Source organism: Aspergillus versicolor (genome assembly GCF_001890125.1).
Source record: "Aspergillus versicolor CBS 583.65 unplaced genomic scaffold ASPVEscaffold_3, whole genome shotgun sequence".
In the NCBI taxonomy this organism is placed as follows: Eukaryota; Fungi; Ascomycota; class Eurotiomycetes; order Eurotiales; family Aspergillaceae; genus Aspergillus; species Aspergillus versicolor.
In genome coordinates this window covers 1,273,073-1,300,237 of record NW_024467526.1, presented here as the reverse complement: position 1 = coordinate 1,300,237, position 27,165 = coordinate 1,273,073, and the positions used below count along the sequence as shown (strand labels likewise).

The following is a 27,165-nucleotide window of genomic DNA, read 5'->3' as shown; positions in this document are numbered from 1 at the left end:
ATTTACTAGTTTCATATTGTTCCTGTTGAGATATCAGGAATCAGGGCTCGACACATAATACGGTCTGACCTATGGTTCAATTAATGTGGACATGAGCCTCCACAGTCAAGGCGTGTTCGGCTTTCAGCAATTGACCACTGCTCCAGGACGAGTTTACCCCGCACATCAATGTTTGTGTCTGGGGGCGTCTTGAATCCTCCGGGTACTAGAATCCCGGCTATCAGACTGCTTACTCGGGGACACCACGCTGCCGTTGTCACCCCCGCACCCCCGGATTTCAGTAAATAACCGATCCCTTATTCTTCATGAGCTTTTGCAATAACAGACATGAGAAATGCCGCGCAATTCAGCAAGCGAAAGTTCCCAAAAAAGGGGCGGGGAAAAACGCCGGTCGAATCACGCTTGTCAAAGGTTATACTTCCCTGTTACTCATAGCAGTGAATTTGCGCTGACATGGCCGTTCTCAATAGCTGCCGTGTGGTAAGTTACCTTGAAGATAAAAATAGCTAAGTGAATATGAATTCAAGTCATCCTAGGCGAAAGCAAAGTGCGAACTGGTTACCGGTGGGCCACAATGTCGCCGATGTTTCTTGTCCTCCGCTGCGTGCGTTTTCCCGCCTAGTCGGCGGGGGCGGATCAAGGGAAGCAAGAAGTATGTACTATCACGATGTAAAATCCGGGGACTACACTAATGATCTAGTCGGCGCACTTTGGACAAGCTCCGAGAGGAGCAAATGTTGTCCTTGTGGCTCAGAACACAGACTCAACATGTTCTCGGAGTGGAAACCTCAAACACGGCGACTCCTGAGTTTGGGCTGAATGGGAAAGGAAATGGGGAGATCGCATCAAATACCCCAGAGGCCATTTCTGATATTCGAGACTCTTCTGGAAACAACTTTACCGCCACAAGCCAGTGTGAAATCGATCTTGATGGTCGGGAAGCCTCATATGGCTCTCGTGGAAATACATTGCTCCCGCACGAGCCTGAAAAGATCGTGCATATTCCCGGCAAGCTTCCAATCGAGAGAGGTGAAAGCTATGAGGTTTCCAATGAAACGAAAGGCTTGCAGGACCCTTTGCGGGCGATGGCTGGACTCGCAGAGCGCGGCTGGGACCTTCATGGCACACATGGCCACCAGAGCAATAGTAGCGCAGAGCCCCCGGCTTCGCGTACATCTCCCAGTTTGCCGGTGGAGGAAGCGTGTCTTCTCGGCAAGTAGAAGATTAAAAATCTCCAGGAAATCGAAAAGGAACACAATCGCTATTATGAGCATGGATTGTTCGGATCCAAGTGCGATGTAGCCCCTGATCTGGATCCTATCCAGCGCGGGCTAGTCACTAAGAAAGGGGCAAGGGACCTTTTCGAGGCGTATGTGAATAGAATCTCTTATTGAGGCACAACTGATGTTCAATTTGCTTCTTGAAGGTATTTTGACATGATCAACCCGCAATGGGCGGTGTTAGACTCTACGATCCACACCGTGGAGTATGTGAGCGCTCGGTCAGCCCTATTGACAACCACTATCCTTGCTGTTGGTGCTACGGCTCTCTCCCAGCATCCTGATGGTCCGGAATGGCGAGTCACCGAAGCACTCCGGCTGCATGCACATACCCAAAATCTTAAGCTCGTCGTCTTTGCCGCTGGCGCTAGGTCTATTGAGATCGTTCAAGCGCAAATTGTCCGCACTCAGCCTCTTTCTTTTTTGTTCCAGGTTGCTAACATTGCTCCAAAAGATTTTATCCCGGTGGAGTATTTCTCCCAGTTCGCGGCTCGACGAACAGCGGTGGATGCATGCTGCCATGGTGCCCAGAATGGCTGCTGAAATTGGACTTGGCCTGTCGCATCGCTACGACGAGGATGGCTGTGATACCGCGGAGACTGAGAAACTTCGGAACAACAATTGTCGCACCAGAGCTTTCATGATAATTAATGAGCATCGGTAAGATGCCGGCCTTGCACAATTCTGGTCCATAGCTAACACTCTTCCATCAGTTTCGCAAGTTTCTCCGGCCGCCATCCCATGGATCTCGCCTCGTTCGAGTTGCATACTAATGAGTTAGACACTATCACACATCTATATTGGGGTCCATCTTGCATTTCGCTGGCGGCACTTTATCATCTCTTTCTTTTCGATGTGAGTCAGTACCTTAACCCACACATATATGATGTGCATGCTGAACTGTCGCACTAGAGAGATGTGCGGAGAAGATTGGAGCAGTATCAGTCAGTGCCTGGAACTGGCCTCTCCCTTGATGCTGAACTCGAGCATGTAAAGTCGTATGTTGAGAAGTGGATCCAGGAATGGTGTCATACAGAAGGGAAACCTCACCTCAATTGGCACCTATCGCACGATGCTCTTAGCTGTTGGCTTCTCTTGGCCGTCCATATTGCAAGAAGACGGACTGAACTGTGCAATGCGTCCCCATTCAGCCACAGGCGGAAGCAGGAACAGCAGCGGCTTCTGCTGGGTCTCTGTACAAGACTATTTACGGGGTCACTGGAAACCCCAGGAGCAGTACGTATGACCCACCGTGCGGGCATCTTCCCTTTCGCGGCATCTATTCTCTTGAGATTAGGCGGGAAGCGCGACCTTGTCCTTCGTACTGCCTTGCATATGTCTGGAGAGCCGGGAAAGCCACATGTTCCCACCTTTGTTCGACAGTCAGGAACCCAAATGCTAGTAATGCTCTGGTTTGTCCGTTCTCGGTTCTTGCAGGGGCTTCATTCACTAAAATGCTTTTTTAGTAAGACACATTTTTCCCGAGCCCCAACCCCGCTGCCGCAGGCCCACGTAGGACCTGACCATGACCGGCCACATCTCGTGGAAGAAGAGCTAGAAGCAGGCCGTAGTCAGGATTCTCAGGCACATGCACCGATCTTGTCCAACGGGGACATTCATGGTTTGCAAACAACGGAGGGGGACGTGTTTCCCTCTTTTAACCTTCCAGAGTTTCCATACGTCCCGAATCCAGATCTGCCGCAAATCCAAGTCCAAGAGTCCCTTCTGCTTCCGGCTTCTCCCCTTGGTGATCTTGGTCAATGGGGGCTTTCAGAGATAGAAAATTGGATTGGACCAACGACCTCATCAGAGCCCTTGCAAGATTCTGAAAGTTCCGCCCCAATGCAAGTCACTTCCATCGGGCTGCCATTCGACCCGATGGCTTCGTGTCGGGTTCCTCTAGGGGAACCTCATACAGAGGTCACTTGGAATAGGGACGATCTGTCCCCGGCCAACACATTTCCCGCAGCTCCTGGTGTTAGCACGACCAGAGGGAATACCTCCAACGAACAACGGGAATACTTGCTATCTGCTGTTGACCATCTTAAACAGCTTGTATCCCTGATTCAGTGACGGATATATAAGCCTTTTCCAGTTCCTGCTTGCAGAATTTGACTAGACCTTTGCCAGCTTAGAAATGCAGTGTTATAACAGTAGTTAAATGATAGAGACCACTGGAATCTGGATGCAGTGGCCCGGAATTCTTTGACTCGAGCTAATGAGGCCCCCTCACTAGCCGAGGGATCTACATCTGGTTCATGTCTAGTAACCGGTTCCGGCATCTAGACACGGATTACCTGCAGCGCTTACAACAAGTATATACTCCTGTTCATGTCTCATAAGTTGCCTCTCAATAGAATACAGGGAAGATTTATTTTCCAGTATGACTACCGCCTCTCAGTCTACCAACGTTGATGACAAACCGGCCATCGCGCATGTCGAACATCGGCTGCCGGGCACAAATGCAGAGCCAGTTGATGTTAAGGCCCATAATTTTGGGACGACGGGCTCGCCATGTAGACAACTAGGCCTCTTGGAGTCTCTTCGCACCTACAAATTCGCTTCGATTATCTGCATTCTTGCTGCGGTTGGGGCTCTCTCAGATGGATATCAGGTCCAAATGTCTGGCAGTATTGTCGCCCTCCCCGGTTTTATCCAGACATTTGGAGAACTTCAATCCGATGGGGAGTACAAAATTGACCCTCAGTATATTTCTCTCTGGGGCTGTACGTCTTCCTCTTAATATTCAAAAGAGCTGCTCCACTAACCTAAATTACAACCAGCTCTCAAGAATGTTTTTGCTATGCTGGGTGCGGGAATTGGGTCCTACCCAACAGACAAATTTGGTCGTCGGTGGATGATATTGGTTGTCCAAATCATTATGGCTGGGGCTTGTATCCTGGAGCAACTAGCCACACACTGGACGCATTGGCTGGGTGCTCGGTTCCTTGACGTGGGTGCTCAATCGTTCCTGACTCTGGGGTGACTCTGGCTGACTAGTAGCCTTCTAGGGCTTCTCCATTGGCCTTGCGCAATGCTGTATCAACGTGTATATCTCAGAAATGGCACCGACCCCTTGCCGTGGTGCTTTAATGAGCCTTGTTCAGTTGTTTGTGGGTTACTCCTCCAAGCTTGTATTGATTTTAGAACTTTGTTCAGTAAAATACTGATGGAATACAGTACTCCATAGGTTCGTTCCTATCAGCCATATCACTGAACATCGTTTCGCAAGACAAACCTTCAAACTGGCGCCACGCCGTTCTGTCCCAATTTGCACTATGTGGAGCCGCCCTTCTTGCATGGCTCTTCCTTCCAGAGTCAATCCGTTGGCTCTGCATTACTGGCCGCGAAAGTCAGGCCAAAAAAGTCATGGAAAAGGTATATCGTGGCGTTGAAGGCTACCATATCGACGAAGAATACAATAAGGTCATGCTCGAGATTGAGAAATCACGTCAGACTGCAGCAATTCGGGATGCAGGGTCATACCTAGATGTATTCCGGGGATCTAACCGGGTAAGATGTCTGGTATATTGTTTCCTTCTCCCGGCTAATAATCACTTTTGCCCCGAATGGTAGCGTCGATTGATTATCTCCTTCCTGCCATGGCACTGGCAGGTTGCCATTGGCGTCCCTATAATTTCAACCTACTCGAGCTACTTCTTCGACATAGCTGGTCTGGCCAATCCGTTCAACGGAACTGTCGCAACCAAGTGGGTTATCAGTTAAAGTGTGGGTTTAGGGTTATTCACTAATGTTTTCATAGTGTTGTTACAATTGTTATGCTGTTCATCGCTGTTCCTCTTGTCGAACGCCTCGGTCGACGTACGCTTCTCCTTTGGTTTGCGCCAATCTGCATCTTCTCCCTTCTTATCATCGGCGGCGTCCTCAGAGCAGAAGGACCAGCAGTTGGCCCTGCATTAGTTACATTTGCGTATGGAGAACTCTTGCTTGTTACAAAAATGCCCCTTGAACCGGCTAATTATGCATAGGTGCGTCTGGAGCGTCGGCTACAATCTCTCCTGTGGTCCGATGGGATATATCTATGTCGCTGAGACAGGCACCACAAGACTTCGGGCCAAAACAACAGGGGTTGCCATCATATTAATTCAGGCAATGGCGACAGTATACGTCTACATCGCCCCTATCATGCTTAATAGCCCATCCTTGGGCATGAGCAACACTGGTAAGTAGGCCGTTGGTCCATTTACACTGTGCTGGATTAACTGACTATTGTAATAATATTAGTTTTCTTCTGGGTTGGAACAGGTACTCTTGTTTATATCTTGGTTTGGTTTCTAGTTCCTGAAACGAAGGGTCGTTCTTTTGAGGAACTTGACGAACTCTTTGCTCGCGATATACCTGCGTGGAAATTTGCCCAGACCAGGACGTCGGTTCAGGATGATGGTCTCTCTCAACTTCAGGAGCCAAGGGCCTTAGAGGCATAGAGGAAAGCATAATCCAACAGTGTCCTAGCGTTACCGGAGCATCATAAGATGCTAAACTTGGAAAGGTCTCCCACATTGCTTGACCAATCGCCAAGTAGATCTAGATTAAACTACATGGATGTTACTTCCCTGGCCAACAATAAATTTACCTCCCTATCTTTCAATACTAATAGAGTTCCAGGCTGTTCTGTGCACTATATATAGCTACTACTATATACAGCAGATTTTTCCCGAATAGGACGCTAAACTGGAACCAGTAATCGGAGTATATATTGTCCATGTAAGGCGGACACTTCAGATCGCGGATACCCACGGGCAGTGTTTCCCGATCAGGCAAAGAGGGCCGGGCCGACAGACACACGTAAGCCGCCGTTGAGCAGACACAGACTGCAACTCGCTCTCAAAAGCCACGACCAGTGTCCATCCGGGATGGTTATGCAAGCTTAGCGAGCGGACGATGGCGGACATCCAGCTCCCGCAGCAGCAGCGCGTACGCAAGAGGAGGCGGCGGACGATCGCCTGTTCGCAGTGCCGCAGCAGGAAACTAAAGTGTGACCGCGAGTATCCGACGTGCGGCCGGTGCCTGAAGGGCAAAACGCCCACCAAATGCTCCTACGAAGATGGCTTTCTGTGGCAGCAACCCAGCACGGTGGATTCGTCTGTCCCTGACCGGGCACCCGCAGCCACAGGCGCCACTACAGCTGCTTCGCAGATGCAGTTGGCCGATCGGCCGGCTGCTGCCCACCCGACCCCAGACTCGGCGATAAGCAAGTCGTCGGCTCGGCCTCAACTAACAAATTCGATGGCTGTGCATCCTGCCGGGGAAAAGCGTGATCGGTTCCTGGAAACCGTCCTGGGGGCGCCCAAAGCTGCGGTCAATCAGGATTTCATGAACGGCGCTGAGCTCTTACACCGCAACAGGCACCATACTGCGAATTCCGACTCACAGGCCGACTCGGTGCAGGACGATGAGCCCCCAGTATCACCATCTCAGTCGCTGGATCTTTCGCCTAGAATCATGATGCGAGGGAAGGATACCAAGACTCGCTTTAATGGTTCCGGCATATTTGCGAACCTTATTGCCCAGGTACTACTGTCTCCCCCAACCTCGGCTTATGGCAGACCACTAACCTCTGCGCAGTTTCCGGATCTCAGATCGTTTGCAGAAGAAATTCGGCTCTCTAGCCCTCATCTCTCTGCTCTTCGGTTTGACCTGACCAGGGTCACGAGGGGTATCTGGAAAGTGAAAGTCCTTCACCAGCCTGTTCAAGACTTTAGTGCGGCATCTCTAGTTTCCCTGCTTCCGTCTCGACAGGTTGTTGATGAGTTGGTGATTCTGTTCCTCACGCATGTCGAGTCCACGCATAGGATCCTACACATTCCCACGTTCCTCAAGGAGTTGGATGTTTTCTGGGAGCAGAAATCTAATCCTAGCCTTGTGTCCCCGGCATTTGTGGTGCAGCTGCTCCTCGTCCTTGCTTGTGCGTGGAATCTTGCAGATTTTTCCACTCTTGAGCTGAAGAATGGGTCGAGCCTCAAGTGTTATACTGCTATAGAATGGATCATGCATGCAGACAAGTGGATCGAGAACGCCCACATCAAGCGCTCAGATATCATGGTCCTTCGACTGCATGTGCTTCTGGTCACTGCCCAAACGGCACATGGGATGTGTCGGAGCAAGGCATGGCTCACCACATCAAACCTTGTGAAACGGGCCATGTTGGCCGGTTATCATCGGGACACTAGCATGTACACCAAGATCTCGCCTTTCAACCAGGAAATGCGCAGGCGCATATGGACTACCATCGTGGAACTGGATCTTCAGGTATCCCTCGAGCGCGGCATGGCACCAGCAGTCCAAGAATCGGATTATGACACGGTGGCACCTTTGAATGTAAACGACATCGACCTCCACGAAACCATGGAGGAACTACCTGCAGAGCGCCCACTAGAAGAATTCACCGATTGCTCCTTCCAGACAGCCCTATCGCAGTCCCTTCCATTGCGGCTGAAAGCTTGTGCCTTGATGCACTCCCCACGGATCAGATGTCGCTATGAGGATATTCTCCGCTTAGACTGGGAACTAAACCGGTATATGTCAAAAATACCCAATTGGAAGGTCCCGGATCTTGGCAATATTCAAACAGCGGACAAAGTGACTCTAACAAAGTACATGTTGGAGAACAAAATCGGTCTTAGCCTTTTGTCCATCCACACTCCCTTTGCGATTGAAGCGTCACGGGAGCCTCTCTTTGCTCCATCCGCCAGGTCGCGGCTGGAGATTGTGACTATGATTCTATCGACTCAGAAACGACTGCATGAGACATCAACACCGCTCTCTCTCAGTAACCTCGGTGACTGGACCGTGCAAGCTTATTGCTCAGTCTGTCAATTGCTACATGAGGCAGCTTCTACTCATAGTATGTTCCTCGCCCATGATTACGGCTGTCGCTAACCTATATAATAGACACCAACTCCGTCTCTCTGATTAATACACTTCCTGGGATACCAGAGTCCTTGATAGGCTTGGTGGAGGTGGCTCGCGCTTGCATGGAGATACACCTCCTTTCGGTAATCAAAGGCGCAAAAGATTACTTCTTCATGTCCACCATTCTGGCACTGGTCAAGGCCAAACTATGGCCGGTGCAAGCAGCCGTCTACAAGCAAGAGGTGGTCCAACGAGTCATCTTATTCGCACAGACACTTTTCACGCGCCACGCAAATTGCGCCCATCTGGGAGAACTGGGGATGGGGAGCTTCAAAACTAATCAGGTGTGTATATCGCCAACTTTTCTATCCACATGTGTGTCAGTCGTTAACTTGGTTTCATCTGAAGGTACCTGGTTTGGATAGTTTTCATGCAGTGCCTTCGCAATTCATGCCCGACCCTAATATCCCGCTGCCAGATGATTTCGGGCTGATGGTAAGTTTTGATGTTAGATCATTCTAGTACTGTTACTAATGAGTAGCAGCCGCCTGGCGATTTAGATCCGTTTATGGAAGCGTTTGACTGGGGTGATATGACGGGTTTTGCTTTTGAATAGCTTACGGCATAATGGCCGTCTAGATTAGTTCCGGTGGAAACTGCCCAGCGAGTTTATGGGCGCAATTGTTGTAATTAGCAGTTTATTGTCTGTACTTTATTGTATATATAGAGGAATTGGGGTTCATATACAACTTCTGCCATCATGAGATGATTATGTTGATCACGCAAACAAGCCACTGTTCCACTTCAATCCTCATAATTTTCTAATAATACATATACCTCTTAGGTTTAGAAAGGTGAACCCTTGATCAATCCCTCGAGGTAGGAATGTTCTTTAAATAATACCAGTTTAAGACATGTCTGAGTCTTGATACGATACGACCACCCGCCTCTGCGAATATCCCCAAGGTTTCTGATGTAGCAATTTCAATTAACCTAAACAGCGCATACTCGCAAAGTAGTTTAGGAAGCTCGCAAGACAAGGCGTCCAACCTCGCAAGGTCAGCAAGGCCGCCGATGCGATCCATCTTCAGGCGTCCCATCATCTTTCAGGGATTGTACCCAGCGGAGGGGATATTTTTAGTATTTTAGGCCCTGAGGTATTACCTATAGCGTTATTATCTTTATAGTGCATAGTTTATACTCGGGCCCCGGTCGTCTATATATTCGGCTTGGACTCCAATAATTGCATCCACCGTTATTCCAGTTGCTGCTTATTAAACGATAACCAAGCATCAAACATTCATCTACAGCAAGAAACTCTGTACCACGAACCATACCCACCAAAATGTACAAACTCGTCGCATTCGCCTCCATCGTCGCCTGCACCGCTGCAGCCTTAACCGCCCCAGGGCCCGACGAGTCCATCATAACCCTCCCAACGGTGACCAGTCTCCCCGGACACTCCGAGACAGTCACCACCCTCCCAGGGCATTCCGAGACGGTGCCGGACTCGCCAACCGATACACCAACCACCACTCACCCAATCGGCTCTGGTACCATCCCTCCGTGGGCCTCCCAAAGCCCGACCCCGACTCATCCAATTGGAAGTGGATCGCCTCCGCCTGGTAGTAGTAGCCCTAGTGATTCTCCATCGTCGACGGGAAGCAGTGGGGATGATGGCCCGACATTTACGGGCGCGGCTAAGCCTCTGTATAAGGCCGGGACGATCTATGCTGTTGCGGGTGTTGGGGCGTTGGTTGGGGCTGTTATTGTTTAGGGCTGGTTTTCTGATGCTTTGGATTGATATTAGTTAATAAGTCATTTAATATACAACGGTTGCTAAATATATCTGTCTCCCATAGGGCTGAAGCGTCGAGTTCTCTGCCCACGTTGATAATACAACTCCATAACCAGGCTCAGCTATACTCCTGCTCATTCCATCTTACATTAATTATCGCTTAATTGTTGTTATGGTGAGTATACTCCACATGACTAATCCTTGTCTAATGATTCGCCCGTTTAGTCATCGTTATATAAGGACGGAGTTTTCGTCTCAACGGGAATTTATTGTTGAACATCGTGTCTTGGATATGGCTTCGACCAGCTCTATTCCTGGAAACTCTTAGCCAGGAACACTTCAACCGTTCGACCCGTGTTCTCATTATAAACTGGGTGACCGACCGCTGTCTCGGACTCGAAACATGGACGGCCCGGCAGAGAACAGCCCGCCCCCACTGTCCAATGAGGACTTCAAGGTGTACAACAGCGCGGCCGAAAAGATGGATTTCTTCGTGAGTCACGAACCAGGAGATGAGACAGGAGACGGAACGCAGCCCGTTATTACATGGAGCAGATACTGACCGCTCGTTAGCACGGCCTGTTGCGGCGCTCATGGAATATTCTGTGGACCGCCTGCAACTCGGGTCGACGGCCCAACGGGATGTCGATTCGACAATTCATTGCAGAGGGGCTGCGGTTCGCAGACCACCTAGAAACCCACCATCACATCGAAGAGACGATGGTCTTCCCGTTTCTGGCCAAGCGGATGCCCGAGTTCAAGCAGGGGCGCGGGCGGAAGCAGGCTGACCTGTTGCGGCACCACCGCGAGATTCACGCCGGGATGGACGGGTTCAGGGAGTATCTGGAGAAGTGTTCGCAGGGCGAGGAGGACCTGCAGATGGAGGTGCTACGGGCGAAGATGGATTCGTGGAGGGAGGTGCTGTGGATGCATCTGGACCAGGAGGTCGCGACGCTGGGCGCAGAGAATATGCGGCGGTACTGGACGAAGGAGGAGATGAGGCTTGTTCCGATGTGATAGAACCATACAATGCTATAAAGTAGACGCCACACGTGAATGTGCCGTCCCTGTTATTTCCCAGTTGGCATAATAATAGCACGCTAATCATGATATCACACGATCATGATCGGCGAGATCTCACGGTCTGGACAAGTCCGCCCGTTGGCCGATCAATTCAATTGTTCCTGCTTGATCTTTTTCTGAGAATGTGTGTATCTGCGTCATGATGTGCCCCTGGCGTGCTGTTTGGTTATTTGCTACTCCTCTTGCGGCCTGAGCGCCTATACTATGTACTCTTCTGCCTGATAATGCACATCACCCCTTGCACGATTGACAACTCATCAGCTCTGATCTGGCGCCAATCTTGTATGCGATGACGATGGCTGGAGCATCCCTGCGCCATATGCTTTGAGTTACGAATCCCTCGCCGTTTTCTTGATCGACCCGATTCCTTCCTCCTGGGACCGTCACGCCCAGGTCCAAGACGCCAATGGCACATATCACATTTCTGGGGCTCATCTTCTGGATGTGTCTCGCAGCAGCACAGCCAATAGAGTCTGACGTCTTCTCCGACACCACGCATTACCCTCTCCCAAACATAGGCAATGTGGCGGCGCACGACCCCAGCATCATATATCATGACGACCACTACTACATGTTTAAAGGCGGAATCAAGATCCCCATCTTCAAATCATCCCAGCTCTCCGGACCCTGGGAAAAGATCGGCACGGTACTAGATGGCGACAGCATCGTCAGGAAACAGAACCGCTCGCGGCCCTGGGCACCCACGGTGACGCAGTGGAAGGGTCGCTTCTACTGCTTCTACTCCATTAGTAGAAATGGCCGGCGGAATAGTGCGATTGGGCTTGCTTCGTCTGATTCCATCGAGCCCGGTTGATGGACGGACCACGGCGCCCTGTTTAATACTGGCAAGGGCCGTCTGTCTGATGTCTATCCTTACAGCGTGACGAATGCGATCGACCCGGCGTTCTTCGTGGACCCTACGTCGGGGAAGCCGTACTTGCAATATGGAAGCTACTGGAATGGTATATTCCAGATCCCATTGACGGAGACTTTATCTATTACCAACCCTAAAAGGCCGAATCCGGACCATCTTGCCTATGTGCCGAATCAGAGGCTCAAGCCTATTGAGGGTTCGTTCCTCAGCTACAAGGCCCCGTACTACTATACCTGGTTTAGTCATGGGCAATGCTGCCATTTCCCCATCGAAGGATTCCCGAGGAAGGGGGATGAGTATAGTATCCGTGTTGGAAGGTCTACGAGCGTCCACGGCCCATTCGCTGACCGGGATGGTAAGAAGCTGCTCGAGGGAGGCGGCTCTATCGTATACGGCTCGAATCATAGGGAAGTGTATGCCCCAGGTGGGCTGGGTGTTCTGTCCGGCAGTGATGGCAGTTCCGACATTCTATACTATCATTACTGTGCGTCTTACACTTTGCTGCTACTCTCAACCACTGACATGCCATAGTGAACACGACCATTGGTGTCCGCCATAAGGTAGGATCTCCAAACATATCATCTACTTCTTCTGACGCATCCTAGGACGCACAACTAGGATGGAACTACCTCGACTATGTAGATGGATGGCCTGTCCCAAGCGACAAACGACCACAGTACCAAGTCCACAACGAACCTGAACCTGAACCTGAGCCTGAACCAGAGCCAGAGCCAGAGCCTGAGCCCGAGCCCGAACCCACTGATCCGTCCGCCCACAAAGAGCCCAAGAGCCCTGGTGTACGAGTATTCCCAAGTTACATGCACCCAATAATTGCAAATATGTGTACGTATATTCTCCTAGGGGTCTTGGTGCAAGGATTAATTCGCCAACTGGATCGTTCCATTACTTGTCTTGTTGCGTTGCTTCTAACATTCTTCGATTCCAGGCTTGATGGCGTTTTTTGCTGTATGAGATATACGATTTGGATCTGTTAGGAGTTTTGGAAATGGTTATGACCGTAGAGATTAGAATAGATGATATAAACATAGACATAGAGTATGAATTATTAACAGGTATTCTGCCTCAACACACTTTGGCTTGTTATATGAACCATGCAACTTTTGTCTGGAGTGAGACTGAAACTGCCATCTAAGGAAGGAACGAATGACTACTGGCGCCTTCCAAATTTGATATATATCTTAAGTACGTATACGGAAGGTGCGACTGTATCACAGGTTAGGAAGGTGCAACCCCTTCATTATGATACGGGTAGATATGCTGAAGTGTATCTATAAGGGCATGTTCATTAATTAAGTAAACCCTTTCCAGCCTCGACGGCCGCCTCGTTTGCCCTCTTCCACATTCTAATCCTCCGCAAATGTCCAGCGGCGAAATCATCCGGCCATGCCCGGTCAAACTCTGGTAATTTCCTGCCTGGCTCTCCATTTGCGGGCTCCCCAGCCAGCGCTCTGAGCTGCTCAAAGTATTGCTCGAAATCAGGGAACACCATCAGGAACCCTGCCCCGTCGCCTTTGACCGCGATCCGGTCTTCCTCCCACTTCTTCTGCTCGGAGAGCGGTGGCAGGGTAGCCTTTCCGGCCAGGACGCGCGTTGCGGCAACAGCTTGCCATTCGAAGACTTTGAACGTTAGGCCGGCGCCAACCTGTTTAATTAGTTATGTTTAGGCTCAATAGAAGACAAGACATACCGCGCCCAAAAACACCAGTGACGGGTCCGACTGATGGAACACGTGTAGATACAGATCCGGAACGCGATTATTGCGGATTGGAATCTGTGGCAGGAATGGTAGAGTCCACGTAAACCCTGTGCCAAAGATAAGATGGTCGACGTCGGAAATGGAGGTGCCATCCTCGAAATGTACCGTCCTGGCCTCATTGTCGCTGTCGATCCGGGCGATTGGCGGACGACGCTCAATCTTGGGATGCTTGAATGCTTCGTCGCCGAAGTAGATGTTGTATTTGCCGCGCACGACAGCGTAGATGGGTGATTGCGCAGAGTCGATCAGGCTTACAGCCGTGTCTGCGGCGGAGACGGAGGCGCCGACGGTTATGACTTTCTTTCCTCTATACTTCTTCGGTCCACGATACTGCTTCGCATGTTCCACGCAACCGGGATATCTCTCCGCGAACTCCTTTAACCCGGGGATAGGCGGTACATAGGGGACATGGTAATGGCCAGACGCAACCACCAGTGCATCGAACGTCTCGGTCCACCAGTAGTCCAGTTTCCGCGACTGCCCAGGTTTCCTGAGGGTCAAAACCCACGTATTCGTCTCGGGGTCCTTGACAGCTCGCTCAACGGTCGTGTTATACTCCACAAGATCCTGGTACCCATTCCGACTGAGCAGATCCTCGACGTACTGGCGGATGACCCGATGATGCCGGAACGGCGTATCAGGCCCGTGAAGCCCAACAGACCAGTCTGAGCGGGTTTCAGGGATCCGTTCCTCTGGCCCAGAGTACTCCATGACCGAGGCGTCCACGTTCGTATGCAGCCCCGGGTAGATATGTGAATCTGTGTAGCGGTGCGCTGTCACAGAGGGCGTGTACCGCGGTAGATTTGCGGGGATCTCAACGGGCTTGTCTGCCGTGCGTGTTGAGAGGCTGTCGATGTCTAGTGGTTCTGCCTGTTCGGTTTCTCGCGATACCCTGCCCCCCGTTAGCAATTCACTTCATTCACTTTCGATGGTGGATAGATACCAGTTACCACCGGCTTTCTCCTGCCGCTCAAACACTCGGACAACATCGAATGCGCCCTCCTGCACCAGGGCATCCACTGCAATAGCGCCAGACGGCCCTGTGCCGATGACAGCGACACGCTTGATAGGGGACATGGCTCAGGCTTCTCTACAGTAATACTGAGTATAGGTGGCCTAGGGATTTTGGACCTACCCCACAACACAGACAGAGCAGCGCCCCTCACTGCTTTATTTAAAGCTTCACCTGCGATCGATGATCGATAACGAGCCGGCGGGCCTTATCTTCAATTTTTCGTCGCCGTTTCGTCGCCATTGCCAAAGACGCCGCTGTGATTGGTGGAGGGGTGGGATAAGTTACCGCTAGCGGGTATTATCACATTCGAAGCTCAAATCACATCATTTTGGGATGTATTTTTGGGATTGGCGAGTTTTATTGGCTGGATGGTGGTTGCTATTTGGTGCTGAGTTATGGATTTCAGCGCGGGAAAAGAAGGTAGAATGGTCTCTGGGATCCCTATTGAGGGTTTATATGGTCTGGATTTGACAAAGAAGACTGTGGTGCTGGTGTTTTCTGCTGTGGGCGTGGTATAGATATAGTTGAAAGCGCGGTACGCTGGTAATTTATCTTATCGGCCGATAAGATATGCAGACATAGATGATGTAAGCAGGAAATGCATTCTGTTATGCATGCTATGCAAGTCTCAAAGTGAACTCTCGCAACTCTCAAGTCTCAGTCGCGTCCTGGAGATTCAAAATATGGACTTCATGATTCCATCTAGTGACGCAATTAACATGGCCGGCTGCCGCCATTCATCCGAAACATCCGTCTCCAGAACTTTTACTTTGCCCCTGAGTGTCCAGTTTCAGAACCCCCGACGGAGCCACGGGAGGATTCCAGCACGGCTTTATCCTTTGACAGCGGCAAAAGATGAGCACCTCGAATCTTTTTGTCTCAGTTCCTCTGATTTCTTCCCCGTCTTTTAGATTAAGTTGTCTGGACCAATTTCGAGATCTATCTGAAACAACACAATCGCGGCTCATCAGTGGCAACAATGCAATGCAAGTTATTCAACCCAAACTGCCCCTCCACATTGTTGCGCAAGAAAGCCGAGTACATGTCATCATCGATAACTCTGAGACGGGTGACAGCCCAGACTCCCGAGCTCGTCTCGGTACTGGCGAGCCTGAGACCCGGGGTGGGATGAGCTCTGCTCGGCTCTCTTCGCTTGGGTAACACGGCCCAGAGGGGAAGCTCATCCCAGGGCAGCCGTCGGTCCTCATCTACCAGATACGAGTTGGGATGTCTTGTACTCCGTAGGGCTTCGGTTATCAGTCGAGAGGCCAGACTCTTCTCTTCATCTCTCCACTTGCGACCCTGGCCACCCTACAAGGCCTAGACTATTTGCGACTATTGACAGTTAGCTCGTTAATTTAGCCACCGGCGGCGCTGAGGCACGGCACGCTGTGCGCCAGAGGACGCCAGGGAAAGGATCGTCCCTGTGACGTTCGTGTTGACTTGGGGTTTCGTGACGGAGTCTAGTTTCCACTTTTGGCCTCCACCATCACGATTGCGGATCTTATCTGCTTGAGGATGTCTCGTCTTCGAGGGAGGTTCCTGTCCACGCCCTCAAAGCCGCCAAACCCCCGAGAACAGACTTTCTTCGGAATATTGCCGGGGGTTTCACCCGGCGTCTGTGCCCTAACAGGGAACGGACAAACTGGCCCTTGTTCCATTCTTCAACAACCCGTAGTTGACAGCGGGCTGGATTGCCAGCGAAATTTCTAGAGACGCGGGAACCACGGCGCAACAATTCGTCAATTGATTGAGACACGTCAGTGTCGAGATACGAGCAGGAATGTAGTCATAATCTGACCTCAGACGTCGAATCTGAATCGAAACTCAAGCCACTGCAGGTCCTCACGGATCGGCGGCAGGCAGGCAGCAAGTGTAACGGGGCAAGGCTGTTCCTGGTGGGTGGCCGATCAGGTTTCGCTACCAAGCCAGCGACTGTGAGCTGGAGGCTGCAAGCTGCAGCGCCGCTGGACTCTGGCCCTTGGTGGGTTTTGCTGATCGCCGGATTAGGAATTTCCGTTTGCGGACGGACGAGACCATGGAAGAAACCATGGAATTCTGCCGGGCCTGCATCATTCGTCTTATTCTGCCAGAATGATGAAGATGAGAAGCGAGTGATGTGCAGGATGTGCAGGCTGTGCATGCGCCCGTTCGTGTATCTGCGAGTCTCCCACCACCATCAGACCCTGCAGGGGCCGAATGAGGTCTGTTTCGGGCATGCCGTGCTCAGTCCTGTTGTTCGCAACAGGAACAGCTAAGGAAGGCGTCGATCTTCCCACTGGAGCTGTAAGCCCGGCAGGTCGAATTAAACGTGACACACGGCGTTTCAGGCGCCAGGATCAAGCACCTCTTAGCGCAGGATTCGTCACTGTGTGAAGATCCTTCCCCACAGCGACACGGGAGGTTGGCTTGCCCTGCGCGCTCAGCAGCCAGCGCCGGCCGCACCACTGTTTCTCCGTGCGCCTGTGGCAACAATCTCTTTCTCTTGCCATGAGTTGGCCAACCCTGCCTCTGTTGAAATTTCGCGTGATCCTGGACGTTGAATAGCGATTTGCAATCCCAGGTACTTGCTTTGCGGCACGGCGTCCGCCTCGAACGGGTCAACGATCTAATCAATCAATGCCGTTGGCCGGCTCAGAAAATAGTGATCAGCCCTGTTGGGCCCTATAAGGGTTTAGGATGGGATTGGGTTCTCGGGTGAGAGTCGGATGTAACGCCACAGGGCTATCTCTCGTATCCGTCGGTTGACTGATAGACCTTGTCTGCAACAATCAGCCACGGCTCTGTATCCACATGGCATCGCGACTCGACAAGAACTGTGTTCAGGGCTCTCGGCATGGCCCCAAGGTCCAGAGAGACTTTCGGACTGCCGACCAAGCAGGGCACGTCATTTGATTCTCGACTGGCGGGATTTCCGAGGGAGAATTCGCAAGCACCCTGGTCCCTGGCGGCAAGGGCCACTTGCACTGGCCACTCTGGCTAAATTCCCGGACGGCTCGGTCTTAGGCGCCAGAGCGTGGTTTCAGGACCCTCCATCAGTATCCAACCTGGAGTGCTTGTCGCGGGAGCATGTGGGTAACAAGCTATGCCAAATCTTAGCCCTGTCTCCGTTCCTTACGCTAGCATGGAGTCCCTGGGGCCCCCAAAAGCCAGCTCCTGAATATTTCTCAAGCTATAAAGAGCGCGCCCATCTCCTCGACAACTTGGTGTTGACCTTGCTTAATCCACTCACTTTCTCAGTCAAGTTTGATCCACTTCCACTCACTTGAACGAATCCGGTATTCGTGGTCTTGTCAATCCTTTTATATTCCAACCAGAAAACCATTCTTTATACAACAAGATGAAGTTCTCTATCGTCGCCTCTCTCGGCCTTGTCGGCTGTGCCCTTGCCCTTCCTGCTCCTCAGGAGGGTGGTCTTCTGCCCCCTCCTCCTGGGTTCCCTACTGAGCTCCCTCCCTGGATCACCGGTCCTCCCAGCAGCACTGCTACCCCCAGCAGCACCGCCACTCCCAGCAGCACTGCCACCCCTAGCAGCAGCGCCAGCGTTTCTCCCACTCCCACTGGCTTCGTCAAGCGCCAGTTCGGCGATGACCAGGACGGCGGCTTCCCTGGCTGGGACTGGCTGACCAGCATCTTCGGCCCTGGCGGACCTGGCGGCGGCCCTGGAGCCCCCACCGGCTCCCCTACCCCCAGCGGCACCCCCAGCAGCTCGCTGCCGTTCCCTACCCCCACCGGGTTCCCCTTCCGCAACTAAAGGATGAGTGAAACGTGAATCTCGCTTCATTCAGCCTCGAACGAGCGTACGAACAGCACCTGCACGACATGTATAACAACACTGCCGGTCGGATGTTGGGTTATGGTCTGGTGGACAGGAAGGGTTCTGGATGTGGTTAGTGGAGGAGAGTGATAGACAAGAGTTGGTCATGGCAGCCAAGTCGACGGCTAGTGGCACGATGTATCTAGCTTAATGCATGGTCAATTGTCCTATACTGCCTCACCAGTAGCCTCACCAGTAGCCTAACCAGGAACAACAACTCGAAGGAGTCCACTAAGGGTCTAACAGGCTAGTCTGTGGGGCCGCACTCTGATGCTGCTCGTTGCTGCAGAGTCCATCGCTAAGTTCCCCTCAAGTCCCCGCAACCTGACCCGCCTCCACATCGACCCCAGATTCATCCGGTCGAGGACATCAAATAAGCCCGAGTGTTTCTGCAGGATTCCCTGCACGGCTTAATATGACAGAAACCGTCCCACAAACGGCCCCGCAAGTGGCAGCCGCCTGCTTCTCCGGTGGGCTCGTATAAGATCTTCCCCCAATCCAATCCACTTATCTATTAATTCGTTCAATTAATCAAAATGCCATCCCCTAGTCACGCCCGCGAAGGCGCAATCCCGGGGACAGTCGACCTCACTGCTGCAGAAGGAGAAGCCACCAGTTCAAGCTACGGCCAGGCGCTGTACCCTGTGCCCACTGATGATCCTAATGATCCTCTTCTCGTATTTTCCCTTTCACCCGATGCGAAAAATCACTCGTGGCTGACAGGCTAAAGTGGCCAGCATGGAAAAAGCATGCCATCCTTGTGATTGTCTCGGTGTATTCCTTCCTGGGGAATTGCTCGCTCGTGGGGCCCTCGGTGTACATCAGCATCTATGCGGAGGAGTTTGGGATTTCGCACGCCGATGCGTCGGGCTTGATTTCGTATCCCAATCTGGCGTTTGGGTTTGGTGTGTTCCTGGGCTGTTAATTATCCGAGTTGGCATGCATTTCTAATTGTTTAGGCTCGTTGATTCTGGTCCCGATGTATCTGAAATTCGGCCGAAGGATTGTGACGCTCTTGTCTATGGCGACGGTAGGTCTTGATGACTTGATGGTATACTGTGATGGGCGGTGCCAATGCGCTACTGTTGTATAGTTCCTCGCCGGCCTCGTTGGCGCCTCCAGAGCAACAAGCTTCTCTGGACTCATGACCGCGCGCGTCTTCCATGGCTTTGGCAGTGGGGTGTGTGAGTCTCTGCCCGTGCAGCTTGTCAATGATATCTTCTATCTGCATGAGCGGGGGAAGCGGATTGGGTATTATACTGGTATTTCCCTATACTCCGGATATGTGCCATGCTAACGGTTTAGTCTGCCTCTGTCTTGGCTCTACTGGCCCTTTGTATGCAGGATACATGCTGGCTGGGGGATACTCATGGCGTCTGTTCTTCTATGTCGTCGCGGCCTTTGCGGGTGCGCTGCTCGTGGCTTCTTTCTTCTTAGTTGAGGAGTCGAGGTTTCATCGTCCAGAGATATCTGGTTCTGAGCCGTGGGAGAGTCAAGAAAAGCGAGACGGAGCAACGCAGGTCGAGGCGGTTCCAGCCAGAAAGACATTTCTCCAGACGCTGAAGCCGTGGGCTCCCATCGACCACGATGCCCAGTTCTTTGCAACAATCGTCCGCTCCTTCGCGTACTTCCTCGTCCCCGCCGTGCTCTGGGTCATCACCAGCTTCGGCATCTACATCGGCCTCGGCGCCCTCACCTTCAACTACACCTTCCCCCTCCTCATCACCGAACCCCCCTACTCCTGGCCCCAGACCTCCTCCGGCCTCATCGCCCTGGCCACAATCCTAGGCTTCGCCCTCGCCCTCCCCTTCACACCAACATCCGACCTCATCGCCGCAAAGCTCACCCGCCGCAACGCCAACATCCGCGAAGCCGAGATGCGTCTCCCCGCTCTCCTCCCGGGTGTGTTTCTCGCCCCCGCCGGTCTAATCGTCTACGGACTCACCGCCGAGAAATCACTACACTGGACGGGGTTCTTCGCGGGCGTTGCAATGGTACAGTTCGGGGCATACTTCTTCTTCACATTCACGCTGGCGTACGCGGTGGATAGCTACTTTGCAGACGTCAGCGAGATGCTGATTGCCATGAACCTGGGCAAGCAGGCGATTTCGTTTGGGATGGGCAGTTATCTGCTGGATTGGATTGTGGGGCGCGGGTATGCGGTTGTCATTGCTGGGGTGTTTTGTGCGGTTGCGGTGGTGAATAATGCGATGATTGTGCTGTTTTGGTGTGCTGGGAAGGGGATCCGGAGGGGGACGAGTCGCGGGTGGCTGGGGGGGTTGTCCAGGGGGAAGAGTGGTGTTGTTTAAAGTTCTTGAGTAGTTACAGGAGAAACATCCCGTTTGACAAAGATTGGTCCACCTTGTAGGGTTAGACTTATAGACATAAAGAACTGAGGCTATTCAATTTCCACGGTGTCTGGCCTCTGTAAGTTTACAAATGGACAGGCAAAACAATTATAGAAGAACTCTGATAGTTTCCACGCATGGAGAGTGTCATAAGTGTTGAGCTTCAGAGGCGAACTTCCCACCGAGGGACTCGCTGGATGGTATGCTCGCTGAAAAGGTGCCATACCTCCTGAGTATAGGCCTGGATGATTGCGCTTGCAGGATGCACGGGATGCTGGACAGCCACTCTGCAATGAAGCGCAGGCGTGATGTAGATTTAGGCTGTATCTACCACAGGTGAAGGTGAGTCTTGATTATTGAAATAACTTGCTGCTGCCGCACGTTCCTCTTGGGTCTGGCCTGCCTCTATTAGTAAACTCTAGACCCAGGGCGTCCATGAACATACGGGTTAGGGTTAGCCACAGGGTTAAGGGCCAGCGCGTAAATATTATAAACCGAAGAGGCGTTCGTTTTAATGCCCATACTATGGAAATAGTCCATACTATGGAAATAGTCCATTCTGACTCTGATCACTCGTATTCCGTGATTGCCAATCCAATTGTAGATCTACCCAGACGTGAATCTTTAAGATCCAGGGTTCTGAGTTATAATTCCCTTGCGTATTCTGTTACGGGGAACATTGAAGCGAGGATTACGCTCCACATTGTACCATGGACAGCAAGGATGTGACTCGTTGAATGAAACAATCGTCTTTTCTCGGTTTTCTTAACCCAGTCTGCAAGTAGGGCACGGAGGGGGAACCTGGATAGACCTACGAAATTCTTCCTGTATGGCAATTGAAAGCTTCACTTTGCAGGTCAGTGTGGTCAGTAGTAGGTTCACCGACTCTGCTTTGGTGGATCAAACTCGAGACAATCCACGGATCCATTATAGTAAATGATTTTGGTAGCAAAAGCTGTCGTTCACGATGCTAAATGCGGCCCTGATCCGATTATACTGTCTGGACTTGTCTTCTATATCGGCAAGTAAATAGATGCCCCATCTTCAGAAGGACTGTTATATCGTATCTTGTGGTTTAGTCAATGCTGCTTACCATGTGTATTGCGTGGAGCAGACCTGGCAAGGACCAGGGAGTTGACATGTTTCTGTTCTCTCGAATACGATCGGGATATATGTTTGAGGGCTGCGAGGATGCGCTGTTGTAAAGCTAGCACCGTTCATTCAGGCACTTCCAGCCATGCTAGGCAGTTGGAAATATAAGAATCCCCATAGTGAGGAGAAAACGGTGGTCTGATGGGACTAAAGAACCATATCTCGACCAACTCTTCAACTCTCCCCTAGTCTTGTCACGCCAACAAGCCCTGAGGCCGCTGGACTGAGACCCTGGACACGTTTGTCTGGGTTCACTTGGTTGTACGCTTTGATCGAATACTGACGCCTGCGAACACCGCTGTTCCAGTACTGAAAGTATCATGCAGACCGGAGATGGAGTCTATTCAGCCAGGCGTGTCTGGCATGATTTTTATGGCCAGCGACGTTCTTCATGACTCTCGTCGGAGATGATGCGATACCATCACTGGTAGACTAGCAAACAGGAAGTGCATGGAACAGTGGACAAGACCAGCTAGTCCACCAAATCACCAACCGGAGTGGTCACTTTCCATGGCCATGGTAGAAGATCAATTCGTTGTTGAAGTTATTGACATGCAACTTCTCAGGACTTCACCTCAACGCCAATAGAGACGGCTATAAATCTTCGGAGATGTTACCCATTGGCTGCCGTTTCAGCATGGCCTTTCAGATATCTTTAGAATCAGGAGCAGGCGCAGGGGCAGGGGTTTCCTCCTCCGCGGAAGGGGCCTGGCTAACTTATGGTTGGCTTGGGCGTATGGGAGCTGTGTGTGGCAGATGGTGTGCTACGTTGTGTATAGGCCGCCCCAAACTGGTCGAGGTCGTCCACAGTCATGCCAAACACATCATCATCACGTAGACCCCCAACAGGGATCACAGGCGCGACGGGTGCCGTATCACCCCCGACGTACTGTGGCGGCATGGCAGCGATTCGTTGCGGCTTGTTCGGGATACCACCCTTCTTCTTAACCAGGCCCGCGAGACAGAGTATAGACTTACATCACTTCCCTCCGCGGAGGGCTCCTCTTCCTCTTCAGAGAGGAGGGGGGGGGGGGGGGGAACGGCTCATGCCCGCGAGGGCAGCGAAGAGGGCATCAGCGGCGGCGGAGGCGCGGTTGAGGGCCCGGAGGCCAGCAGAGGCAGACATTTTTCAAAGTATTCTGCGAAGAGACTATATCAGCTAAAGACTCGCGGATATATGAAACCCGCGAGAGGGGAATCCTACCAAGTGGAAAATTTTGAAGACTTGAAGAAGGAAAGTCCTGGAGAGGAGACCTATCTTATATACACGTTTCTGCCCAATCCCCCAGAGATGGAGGATGAAGTCGTAGATGCATCATTCGGCAGCGATAAGTTTATATTCGACAGCATGCCGTTTGCAAGAATTGCAAGAGAATAATATGGTAAAGGGCAGCCATCTGTCTCATCTTCGTCTTGGGCCACTTGACTAGCGTTCATCGACCATGCTGCCAGTACTTAGTGCCTGGTGTTCTTGTAATCTTGTCGGATGGTTGTCTACTCATGGATAATATTACAGGCAAGGCCAGAGTAAGTACTGCCCGCGTCGTACAGACAGTCGATGAGTTAATCAGGGCCAAGAATGACACCGACAGACTCGCGATACTGCACCCATTCGAACTAGATACCGCGAGCTGACCGTAGCTCGGTTCATCAGAATACAATGCGTGTCAAGTAGTCTGCCCTGGATCCAAAAAACGACCCTGTAGTGAACGTGAGAATGTCGCATATTATCCAAGCAGCGATGATACTCAATAACCAGTAGTTGCGGGCACTTGAAAGCCAGCGGCTCGGAGGTGGACTCAGACAACCGTCAGCCTTCATTTTACATAGATTGTCGTTCATTGCATAAGGATACAGGAGTATCGATGTGGCGACAATTGTAGAGACATGCCTGGTCCTGGGATCCCACGACTGCCTTGAAGTAAATGCTGTTGTGGACAAATACTGGGGTTTCGGACGCTGTTTCTGCACCGTCGTCGGGATTCGAAAACGGTGACCGCGGAGTTCTGTATAATGCCGAGTGGGACATTCGTGAAATTTATAGACCAAGTAAGCCCTAAGTCCATAGCTGCTTCATTGCCGCGTCGAATGCTTGTCGACATGAAGCGGCTTGCTGTAGCAGAGCACTACAGATTTCAAGATGATAAAAATCAGCGTCAGGTAATCGACATAGCTGTGTAAATGCTTCCTCTCATCAGTTGATCTACAAAAGTAGATTTTGCGATGCGTATACATTAGCCCTAATAAGTCGTTATCCATTGAAGCCCTGCGGAACAGGGACAGTTTCAGTAGTCAGGAATAGGCGAAGCTGCAGGAGACAAGAAGTCCCATATTGAAGACTGTTGGGCACTGGGATAATCAGGTACCCGGCGTCCGCATCCGCATCGAGTCTGGCACTGGGCCAAGTGCATCTGCTCCGTTGTCAAGACTGCTTTATGAAGTTCCCGTTCTGTTGCGTCTGGGGGTACCGGTATGGCCAAAAAGGAATTGGTCCCTTTTGATCTACCACAACTCCGTCCTCTCGAACTCGATGTCCAGGTAGCAATGCCCCATTGTCGTCATAGCCGGCAGTTTGAAAGTGACTCTGTCCATGCCAGATGGAGGTTTGCATGCCGCTCTGAATCGAAGTTGAGTAGTATAGATGACTCTCTTTCCCAAGAAACAGGGAAACTGCCTGTCAAACAGAATCTCCAGCCACTTGGGTCTTCGGCAAGACCAAAGACAAGAAGCTACCCTCGCTGCCAGTGTAGGAACGGTGGTAGATCGGAGCGAGGACACCAGGCAGAACGTCATTGGCGTTGGTTTCATCCAGCAGCCATCGGCTCTCTGCGTTGAGTTTATACAGAGATCCAGCAGTTCTGGTTTTGGAATTGGCAGAGATATCTTTGTATCTGCTAGTCAGTCGAAACGCACATGCGGCGCTTCTTCTCACCGCTACATTGTTGCGAGTCACCGGGAGAAGGCAATGCAAGTCCACTCGACTGGTCACCTCATCAATATCCGAGAGCTCCCTGCTTAAAAGATTCGCCCATACCCCTCCATCAGTTGCCCTGCTTCATATCACCAGTATAGCCTCATCCCGTAACCAGTCTGTCTGGGATGGATGCCTCCATATCCATCAAACGACAGGGTGCAGACCAAGAAGCCAACGTAGTAGCATCTTGAGATCTGCCACCAACTTGGCACAGGAGCCTTGGGTATTATGGCCAAGCCATGTAAGGGAAGACTGCGTCTGCTTTTGTCCAGTCTGCACGACTATGATTGGTAAAAGGGTTGTACGACCGCATTCCGTTTCCCCTTGGTGCAGTTTCCATGGCGCTATCTCGTGGCAGCGACCAATTGTCAAGATGAGTATGGAGTTGGGAATAGAGGGAAAGTCATAGAGGTCTTCTTGATAGCAGCTGGCCACCAAGATCACGAGGTCGTAAATACCTATCATCTGGACCAACACCTTCTCATGCTTTGGCGGATTTGTGGCCAGCGTGGCATAGTGATGGTTAGCCTGTCCAAGCCCAAAATTGACCAACAGCGTCGCTTTTCAACATACCGGGCCAGCAGTGATGATGTATGCATATCCGAAGCCAGTGGACTCCCGTCCCAGTATATGGGCCAGAATGCAGCGTTGTTCCCATGTATCGGAAGAGGCTCATTCGCAGCAGAGATCTAGGCAATCTCTACCAAGAATGTCCAGGGCTATCCAATAAAGGGGAACAGTCATGGTGACTCGCTAAAGGTATTGAAGTCCTTCAATATTGCTACTCAGGTGAGATTCAGACATTCCTCTCTCTTCGCCATACCAGACCACAACACGAACAGCGTATTGCGGTTTGGCTGTAGTGATAGATCGCAAACGAGAGTCGCCATGACTTCGATGGTGGATACTGCGGATATCAAACCCTATATGATTGAGGGAGTATCAGAGCAATACGAGTGGCCAGCATCTGCTAATACATGCGCACATGAAGCACATTTCATCTGCCATCTCGGTTCTGTGTCTGATTCCATACACGATAGCCAGATCTTTGAGGGAAAAGGCACAACACCACATCCTGCACTAGACCCTGCAAAGAGTCTCTGCCCACGGCGTAACGAGTCCAGCGATAAGTTTCTGGTAGCTTTAGATCTGCAGCATCTAACGAGATGCTATACCGCTAGACCAAAAAGCCCTATCTCCAACAGCATCACCGTAGACAAGCTGGGTTCGAGATGGAGCATGGCATCACATAATATGCGAAGCCCGGGGCGCAGTCACTTGTTTCTAGCACGCGTCCAGTGGCTTACGCAAGTGCAGCATGTTCCACAGCTTGCTGCTTTGGGCCATGTAGGTGTTCAGCTCCTGTCCACGGGACAATTCCTGATGACAGCACTTGGGTAATGTGGATTGTCAACCACGAACCATCGGGGTGTTTAGCAAAGCGGGCTACGCTCACTCCCTGACTATCATAGCTGCAGGTTTCGGATCGAAAGGGTGCCCGGAAGCAATGTTGGATTGGGGTTTACGGTGGACGACACCTCCCTAAACACTGACGTTGCAAACAGGGTTCCCAGTCTGTATCTACCATTGCATCTGCACAACTACACCGCGAGGCACCGCAGTCAGTTCTCGAACATCGCGGCTCTATTCCCGGTGCATAGAAAAAGCTTCGGAAGTCATCCAAGTCGCCAGGGTCTGCTGAAATTTCCGAATTCCATACGCGTTTCCAGTGTCATCGAAAACATCAAGTGTCAATCTTGCAGTTTGTTTCCTCCCAGATATCCAGGGAAACCCATGAGGGCGCCTTTGCGAAACTAAAGAGCCTGTCATAGATTGACGTAGCAAGAACAGGAAATCCTGCCGGAGTTCTGGCTCAAGAACACCGGCAAGCCATTTCGTATGTTGGGCAAACGATGAGAATGACAATGCTTCTTACGGCAACTCAAAAGAGTGGTGTAAAATAACGTCCACTCTCGAGCTACCTCGAATAGCTAATATGAAGGAAACAGCCGACGTGGAGTCGAGACATCGGATCTGATGCTCGTCGATGGCTAACTTGATAGCTATGGGAAAGTGTACCATGAAGCGATACCATGGACAAAATGGAATTGGCCAAGAGGAAGTAGGAGATCGGTGCATCCCAGACCTAATCGAGGACCTGGATTACTCCTTCT

The 27,165-nt window shown here is 51.4% G+C and overlaps 10 protein-coding genes across 10 annotated transcripts; 9 read left to right on the top strand and 1 right to left on the bottom strand.

Moving 5' to 3' along the window:
* Window positions 1–453: 453 nt before the first annotated feature.
* Window positions 454–3,410, top strand: ASPVEDRAFT_149015 (fungal specific transcription factor domain-containing protein; the record flags this gene model as incomplete). The annotated part of the gene is made up of 9 exons (XM_040808185.1): window positions 454–480; window positions 537–652; window positions 701–1,190; window positions 1,239–1,369; window positions 1,427–1,679; window positions 1,735–1,940; window positions 1,994–2,135; window positions 2,193–2,692; window positions 2,747–3,410. 9 exons carry the CDS (start codon window positions 454–456, stop codon window positions 3,351–3,353), a joined length of 2,472 nt encoding a protein of 823 aa, XP_040665802.1. The 3' UTR covers window positions 3,354–3,410.
* Window positions 3,411–3,663: 253 nt separating this feature from the next.
* ASPVEDRAFT_26796 (uncharacterized protein) lies at window positions 3,664–5,725 on the top strand (the record flags this gene model as incomplete). The annotated part of the gene is made up of 8 exons (XM_040809949.1): window positions 3,664–4,006; window positions 4,064–4,233; window positions 4,292–4,393; window positions 4,461–4,793; window positions 4,857–4,990; window positions 5,044–5,211; window positions 5,270–5,463; window positions 5,526–5,725. The coding sequence occupies 8 exons, from the start codon at window positions 3,664–3,666 to the stop codon at window positions 5,723–5,725; spliced, it is 1,644 nt and encodes a 547-aa protein (XP_040665801.1).
* Window positions 5,726–6,182: 457 nt separating this feature from the next.
* ASPVEDRAFT_51306 (putative C6 transcription factor) lies at window positions 6,183–8,769 on the top strand (the record flags this gene model as incomplete). Its single annotated transcript, XM_040814455.1, has 5 exons — window positions 6,183–6,812; window positions 6,867–8,145; window positions 8,193–8,497; window positions 8,562–8,648; window positions 8,695–8,769. The coding sequence occupies 5 exons, from the start codon at window positions 6,183–6,185 to the stop codon at window positions 8,767–8,769; spliced, it is 2,376 nt and encodes a 791-aa protein (XP_040665800.1).
* Window positions 8,770–9,423: 654 nt separating this feature from the next.
* Window positions 9,424–10,063, top strand: ASPVEDRAFT_39425 (uncharacterized protein). The gene has a single exon (XM_040811918.1). The coding sequence runs from the start codon at window positions 9,499–9,501 to the stop codon at window positions 9,928–9,930; it is 432 nt and encodes a 143-aa protein (XP_040665799.1). The 5' UTR covers window positions 9,424–9,498; the 3' UTR covers window positions 9,931–10,063.
* Window positions 10,064–10,238: 175 nt separating this feature from the next.
* On the top strand, window positions 10,239–11,112 carry ASPVEDRAFT_39423 (hemerythrin domain-containing protein). The gene is made up of 2 exons (XM_040811917.1): window positions 10,239–10,444; window positions 10,525–11,112. Exons 1-2 carry the CDS (start codon window positions 10,355–10,357, stop codon window positions 10,966–10,968), a joined length of 534 nt encoding a protein of 177 aa, XP_040665798.1. The 5' UTR covers window positions 10,239–10,354; the 3' UTR covers window positions 10,969–11,112.
* A 364-nt stretch (window positions 11,113–11,476) lies between these two features.
* ASPVEDRAFT_51304 (endo 1,5-alpha-arabinase) lies at window positions 11,477–12,513 on the top strand (the record flags this gene model as incomplete). Its single annotated transcript, XM_040814454.1, has 3 exons — window positions 11,477–11,823; window positions 11,914–12,392; window positions 12,440–12,513. 3 exons carry the CDS (start codon window positions 11,477–11,479, stop codon window positions 12,511–12,513), a joined length of 900 nt encoding a protein of 299 aa, XP_040665797.1.
* Window positions 12,514–13,214: 701 nt separating this feature from the next.
* Window positions 13,215–14,762, bottom strand: ASPVEDRAFT_126526 (uncharacterized protein; the record flags this gene model as incomplete). The annotated part of the gene is made up of 3 exons (XM_040806372.1): window positions 13,215–13,571; window positions 13,617–14,577; window positions 14,629–14,762. 3 exons carry the CDS (start codon window positions 14,760–14,762, stop codon window positions 13,215–13,217), a joined length of 1,452 nt encoding a protein of 483 aa, XP_040665796.1.
* A 3,278-nt stretch (window positions 14,763–18,040) lies between these two features.
* On the top strand, window positions 18,041–18,454 carry ASPVEDRAFT_26790 (extracellular proline-rich protein; the record flags this gene model as incomplete). Its single annotated transcript, XM_040809948.1, has 1 exon — window positions 18,041–18,454. One exon carries the CDS (start codon window positions 18,041–18,043, stop codon window positions 18,452–18,454), a length of 414 nt encoding a protein of 137 aa, XP_040665795.1.
* Window positions 18,455–19,053: 599 nt separating this feature from the next.
* ASPVEDRAFT_127010 (uncharacterized protein) lies at window positions 19,054–20,826 on the top strand (the record flags this gene model as incomplete). Its single annotated transcript, XM_040806415.1, has 5 exons — window positions 19,054–19,194; window positions 19,248–19,422; window positions 19,477–19,547; window positions 19,611–19,779; window positions 19,823–20,826. 5 exons carry the CDS (start codon window positions 19,054–19,056, stop codon window positions 20,824–20,826), a joined length of 1,560 nt encoding a protein of 519 aa, XP_040665794.1.
* A 5,053-nt stretch (window positions 20,827–25,879) lies between these two features.
* ASPVEDRAFT_26788 (uncharacterized protein) lies at window positions 25,880–26,652 on the top strand (the record flags this gene model as incomplete). The annotated part of the gene is made up of 2 exons (XM_040809947.1): window positions 25,880–26,338; window positions 26,557–26,652. 2 exons carry the CDS (start codon window positions 25,880–25,882, stop codon window positions 26,650–26,652), a joined length of 555 nt encoding a protein of 184 aa, XP_040665793.1.
* Between the last annotated feature and the right edge of the window lie 513 nt (window positions 26,653–27,165).

Coding starts and splice junctions, on each gene's coding strand:
- ASPVEDRAFT_39425 (XM_040811918.1), top strand. CDS start 9,499: ATGTACAAACTCGTCGCATTCGCCTCCATCGTCGCCTGCACCGCTGCA.
- ASPVEDRAFT_39423 (XM_040811917.1), top strand. CDS start 10,355: ATGGACGGCCCGGCAGAGAACAGCCCGCCCCCACTGTCCAATGAGGAC. Junction 10,445..10,524: donor CCGAAAAGATGGATTTCTTC/GTGAGTCACGAA, acceptor ACCGCTCGTTAG/CACGGCCTGTTGCGGCGCTC.